General features: G+C 50.4%; 1 protein-coding gene across 1 annotated transcript; it reads right to left on the reverse strand.

The window, feature by feature from the left end:
- Positions 1-591: 591 nt before the first annotated feature.
- On the reverse strand, positions 592-3,492 carry CALHM3 (calcium homeostasis modulator 3). The gene is made up of 3 exons (XM_052798468.1): positions 3,203-3,492; positions 2,025-2,280; positions 592-1,053 (listed from the first exon to the last, which is right to left on the reverse strand). Exons 1-3 carry the CDS (start codon positions 3,490-3,492, stop codon positions 592-594), a joined length of 1,008 nt encoding a protein of 335 aa, XP_052654428.1.
- Positions 3,493-6,364: the final 2,872 nt, after the last annotated feature.

Consider the following 6,364-nt stretch of genomic DNA (forward strand, 5'->3'; position numbering starts at 1 on the left):
TTTGTTTTGAAAATGCATGGAAGTATTGACGGGTTGTTAGAGGGAGACTGAACAGTTTGGCAGCTGGGCTGGGGGCAGCCAGAGCTCTTGGCAGATGGGAAGACGTAGGAGGTGATTTTGCCTTTTTGAGTAAACATGTTGGTGTGGTACTAAAAGAGTTGCCAATTAAATCATTTCAGTGTCAGCACTGCTAACTCTCTGAACCAGGTTTTGCTGAAATGGGCAGGAGCTCCTCACACCTCTGTGAAGCTGCTGCTCCAGTCAGTTTGCATACGCAGCCAGATGTTGCTGCCTTGGTTAAATCCTTCCTTGAGCCAGAAGGGTTTTATCACAGCTGTAAGGAGCTGCAAACTCTTTAATATGACAAAAGTGCTACGCAGAGTCCTTGGTTGAGAAATGTCATTAACAGTGACTGAGTCTGGGACCTTTGGATATTCAGAGGTTGTTTATTTTGGAGATTTTGCTAGGCATGCCCTGGAGCCTTTGGGGTTTTGGAGGAAGATGTGAGCACCACTGTCTTCTACCGGCTGGTCCTTGCTTTGTGCAGAGGTATGGCAGTGCCTCTTCAGTGTCTGCAAAGCAAAGCCCCCTTTACACATCAGTGTGCTGGAGGAATTTGGACTGGGTACTGGGACTGTCTGCCCAGGGCAGAGAGGATCTCTCTCGCCCCAGAGGGTGCCTCTGGGTCACCTGGCTGATATCCAGGGGAGGTTTCTCATAGTACCACATTTTCAGAAGTTTATTCACCTGGTCCTGATCTGTGATGCCCCGGAGAAGATCTTCCCCTCCTTCAGCCCCCTCTCCCTGCCTAGGCAAGCTGAAGCTGTGCAGTTTGATCTCTTGCCGCATGCTTTTGAAGAAATGGAGGATGCATTTGTGAGCAAAGAGCCGGCTGTGCTCACAGCAGGTTTCCTCAAAAATCTTTTGCTCGATGTCAATGTAGTTGCTCCAGTGACGTGCCTGCAGGAGGGTGGCCTGGTTGAAGCAAGGTCTGAGCCAGCGGGCGAGGAAAACTGCTGCAATAAGGATCAACAAAATGCTCCAGCCAAGTGCCTGGGTGATAAGAAATAAGCAGTGGAACAGGAGTAAGACAGGCACAAGGACAGGCACGAGCTGTTTGCCTGTATCACAGAGACAGGGAATTTGTGTGGCTGGAGGGGAGATCAGGCATATCTGGACTGCCGTCCTTGATCTGTCCCTGAAGTCCAGCACCCCCAAACTGCACTCAGAGGATTGGTGTAATCTCCTCCCAGTGAATATAGGACATTTATCTGTGCATCAATAGTTCAGTAGGATAACTGTTTGCAAAGTTAGCCTGGAGCAGCCAGGCATTTGCTTTGAGTACGGGAGCGTCCCAGGGGAAGGGGACTTCAGTGCTCTCCTTTGGTGCTCCCTTATCTCCAGTGAGATCTTCATCTGCCACCTACACTGGCTCCAGGGCCCAGGAGTCCTGGCAGCAGGGTGAAGACAGCCCAGACTACATGCAGCTCCCTTTGGTAAGAAGGAAGGGCTTGTTTTCAATGCCTTCCCACTGGTCCTCATTTCTGACCTGCAGTCCTGTACCAAAAGCAGGGGCCGGGCAGGGCTCCACTCCCCATCGTGTCCTGTTCTCCTTTCATTTCTGAGCAAGCTGCTTTAGTCTGTCTCAGCTTGTGCTGCCCTTAAAACAGCGGGTCCTATCTGCAAGGTTAGAAGTTAGAAAGGTCTTCTGACACTGGACAGGGCCTTAGGAGACACCTATATGCCTTGCAACCTGCTCTTTATTATCTGGGTTTAGAAGCTGCTGGTTCTTCTAGAAACAAAGTTCTTTTAATTAAACCATCCTTTATTTCCTTCCTTTTCCCTACCTGAGTGACTCTGGAGATTATCACTGAGTCAACATTTGGGGGCATAAAGAAGCAAAGAGCAGTCTTGCTCCCAGCCTGACCATGGCGAAGCAATGAAAAATCAAGGAAGAGCGGGAGCAGATAACATGTGCCCCAGGCACCTCACTGACACGGGGGGCTCTGCTGGCAGTGACCTACCTGGGACCAGCAGCGCAGGTACCGGGACACTGCCTTGCGGGACGTGTTGTTCCTCATGAGCTCGTCGTCCTTGCAAGGCACCTTGGCCAGCAGCTGCTGCACCTGCACCGGACTGACATTGGCAAAGCCCACAAACTTCTCGGGATCCACGGAGCCGCTGAAAGCGCAGATCAGGCATTTGCCATCTAGGAGGGTGACTACAATCCAGACAACAGGGGCGACCATGGCTCGCTGCATGATGGAGAAACACATGTACCTGGGGCAGAAGAGAAAGAAATGAGTGGGTAAATGCTGGGAGCTTTCTCCTCATCCACAGCCTTGATGGGTGCAGGCTGCCCTATGCCAAGCAGCCCTCCCAGAGCCAGGGAGCTGACTCCCAGGACTGTCCCCAGCATTGTTCCAGCTAATGCCTCTTCTGCTCTGGGATCAATTTGTTGGTGCTGCCTCCCAGTGAAATCTGTGCCGGTGCTCGGCAGTGCTCTGTGTGCTGCCTGCATTCAATGCAGTGCACGGTCCTCTCATTACAAGCTTGCTGCAATTGTATACTTATGTCTCCCATGCACAAATCCTTGTCAGCTCTCCCTTGTCTTTTGCATGCACTCTTTCTTTTCTCATCAGCTCGGTTTCTACCTGGAAAATCACTTTTCTCTGCACTGTTTCTTGCCCTACTCTTTGCCAATCTGTGCACTGGGTAAAACTTTGTATGTAACAGATCGAATGTGATTCTCCTCTCCTTTCCATAGTGTAAGTCAGTAAAAACTCAACTGAAAGGAGGGAAGCCACAAGGCTGTCGATAAAGAATGACCGCGATGGAAATGCCCATCTTTCTGCACATTTAAGTGGAAATGCTTCATCTTTTTGCACATGTAAGCCCCAGGAGAAACCCTGCGCACACACAACAGGGCAGGCAGCAATGCACTTTCCCAGGGTGGCAGCATAAATCCAGCCGCTGGTGTTGAGGCACTCCTGCCCTGCTTTGCTGGGATGGGATGAGGCTTTGCCTTCATTTCTGCTGTTGTAAATGCATTTACCATGCCCCTGCCCCTCCAGGCTCATGGGGAAAGGTCTCGGGAGCTGAGCTTAGAAGAAAATTATTTACCAGGAGGATCAAAGCTATGGAGGTGAGACAGCTAAGCAGGAGGTGAAAGGAGGGACACCATCCCTGGTGCAAACCCCACCTGATGACAGCTAGGTCCTTCTTTCTGTGCCCCTGTGGTCGCCTCCACTCCTCCAGCATCACCAGGGACTGTCTGTTGAGGATGAGGCCGCAGATGAAGAGGGTGATGGGGGGTACAAACATGATCCCCAAGCCATATGCCATGTTGTACCAGGGCAGACAGGGGCAGCTGAAGTCAAAGCAAGTATATATCTTTACGCTAGCCAGGGCTAACAGCCCACAGATCCCATTCATTACAGACTCCGAGTTGGACTGGAAGTACTGGAAGATCATCCGGAAACGGTCCATCATGTTCTTTTGGCCGGGGTGCTCCTCCTGGGAAATCCTTGGGCTGTTTAGCACAGCCTGTCTCCCTTCGTCCCCCCTTCTGCTGCCGTGGGGTGGAGGACGCAGGTCAGCCCCCAGTTGGTCAGGGAAGGAGAGTGGGGATGGAAGAGAGCTGCTGTGGCAGTGGGAAAACCCTGTGCTGGGTCTTCCCCACTGGCACACAGCTTTCGCAGGTCTGTCTCTCACCCAATGCTTATCTTCTGGGGCAGTTGGTAGTTTTTCTAGGTGAGCAGATGGATACAGCCTCCAGCAGCTGTTTTTTCCACCCTGTTTCTCATTTTCAGGTCTGTCCCATGTGCCAACCAGCGACAGCCTCCGGTAGCGCTGGGTCCCTCCCTCCTAGAGGTGCTACCTCCCAATGGAGAGCCATCAGTGGATGCCTGTGAGCTGCCCTCTCCACTGATTGAAGGCTGTTGAGCGATTCATTGGCCAGGAGAAACCAGGCGAGTCAAATGAGCTCATCTGTGTTACCGCTGCCGCTCCGTTTCTTTTTGGTGAAGCAGGTCCCCAGCCCTGAGCAGGGCATGGGGGAACACGCCTGGCTTCGAGCATGCCACATAACTGTGAGCTCAGATTTCCCTATGAAAATGGGCTGAAAGGACCAACCCTTCAGTCAGGAGGCTGTGAGAATCGATAGCTTTCAAAGCCTGGAATGGCACTTCAGGGCAAAGGCTGCTCTTGGCTACTTGTTATACACATCCTATGACATTTGTACCATACCTACATCCACTCCGAAGGCCCTTGCACTGGGGCTCCTTCTTGCTCCCTGTCAGAGGGCATGGTGCAATCAGAGCAGCTGGCTCATTTGTCCCATGGGACTGGACTATCATCTTCTGTCCATTTTAAATATCCCAGAGGCAATTCCTCTTTTCCTCTCAAAAGTTTATTTTACATATAAATACAGCTCATTGCCACACAAGGACGCTCAGGTTTTTTCTGATGTATTCAACATCATTTTCCTCTCCCCAGCTCTCAACTGAAAACATTTTCAGATTTCTTCTCAGCTCAGGTTTCCACACACGTTCAGGAAACGGGAAAAAAAAGGCTGTTACGTTTACCTATTTTGTTAAAAAAGAGAGGAACCATCTCCACTGAAGTACATTTGCTGCCAGCACTGAGGTTTCTGCCCACGCTGGCTCCCATTGCAGGGCTGGTTGCCTTGATGGGATCACACTGAAAGGGAGCAGCGGGGAGGGGTACCTATAGTTGCTCACAGGCACATACAGCATATGTGCGACACACGCTGACTCACAGGGCCACAATGTCATCTCCTCCGATCTAAATAGCAACTCTCACTATTACTTTAATGAAATACAATTGCACCACCCATAATATTTATCCTTTACCTGCGAGTGGAAAAGATTGTTAATGTTCATCCTTCAGCAATAAAAACCCACGGTTAATCAGCTAATGTTTCCATTTTGCCATTATAGGACATCAGGACCCCCCTCCCCCCCCATTTTGCTGTTACAGGGCATCAGGACCCCTGGCTGAACTCCACAGGTGATTTCTCGCCAGGGTGCAGCCTGTCTTGGTTCCTAACTGCTTTAATGCTCATTGTGTTTCTCATTTAATGGCTTGCATTTATGTGTTGACTCAGGTTCAGAAAGTGTTGTGCACTCTCTGTAGAACAATTACTTTAGAGAAATCATTTTGCCTCTCCTGGGCAAAAACATAGTAAAAGCTAAATAGTTCCTCACAGCTCAGGAAAATAAGATGTAAAAAGAGTAGGAAGCATCCCCTGGACAGCATAAGCTACAAGGGAATTTTACTTCTCCCAAATGCAATTGTCTGGCCTGGATGTTAGAGGTCTGTAAAGGATGCCTCAGGGTAATCACTGCATTCTGTTGTGATCTGGGATCTCACCAGTAAGTCAGAGCTGAGACACGGAGTTGTTGAATCATAGAAGAAAGGGAATATTCCTTAATTTGCAGCAAAAGACATTGGGAGCTTCCTGGGGAGAGAGAGGACCCTTGAGGTAAGTAAATTGCTAGACATGGGCAAATGTTCAAAATTATTCTCAAAAGTAAGCACATTTGAATACTCAGGTCTTAGGGTGAAACAAAGAGGAAACAAGGACTAAAATTATCTGTCTCCTCCACCAAGGGGACCTGCCCCATGTCCCCAGTGTAGTCACCCTTCTGAGCCTGCTGCGAGGCTGCCTGCAGCTCTCCAGGGCTGTTGGACAGGGGCACCGTCCTCAGAGGAAGGTAGCTGCTCCTTGCCAGCAAATCTCCAAAACCACACTGGAAGCTGGTGTTCCTCAGCACATCTTTTGGACATCCATGTTGGACAACCCTTTGCTTTTGCCTCAGCACTGCGGAACACAGGGATAGGGAGGGGGACACCCCTCCCTGCTCCTTTATGGGAGTAAAATACTAGCTGTAGGCTTTTTGCTTGGGATGATGGAGAGGGTGGTGGGTACAGGTGCGGGAAACCCTCACCCTGTAGGTGAGAGCCCTTTTGGTGCAGCACAGCCATCAGTCCCTCTTGCTTTGGGGAAAAGGATGATTTCATTACCAAAATTTGAGTTGGTCATTTAAAATAGGACAAATTCAGCAGAATGGTATGGTCAGCTTTGTGCATGAGCCTGTGGTGCTGGAGCAGCCCTGATGCTGTGCATGCAGCATGCATACCTTCGGGCTGTGCACATATCCAAAGCAAGCCCTTATACGTATATTTAGGTGGGGAGCAGAGAGCCAGCAGCACAGGTCCAGTGTGTCTGGGGCTGCGCCCTTGGTCTGTGCCACCAGCTCCACGCTCACTGTTGGCTCGGTCCTCAAAAGACAGAGGCAGGAGCACTGTGGCTGTGCCAGTAACCCTGCTTGCTCCCCAG

Source organism: Harpia harpyja, chromosome 10 (assembly GCF_026419915.1).
Source record: "Harpia harpyja isolate bHarHar1 chromosome 10, bHarHar1 primary haplotype, whole genome shotgun sequence".
Taxonomy (NCBI): domain Eukaryota; kingdom Metazoa; phylum Chordata; class Aves; order Accipitriformes; family Accipitridae; genus Harpia; species Harpia harpyja.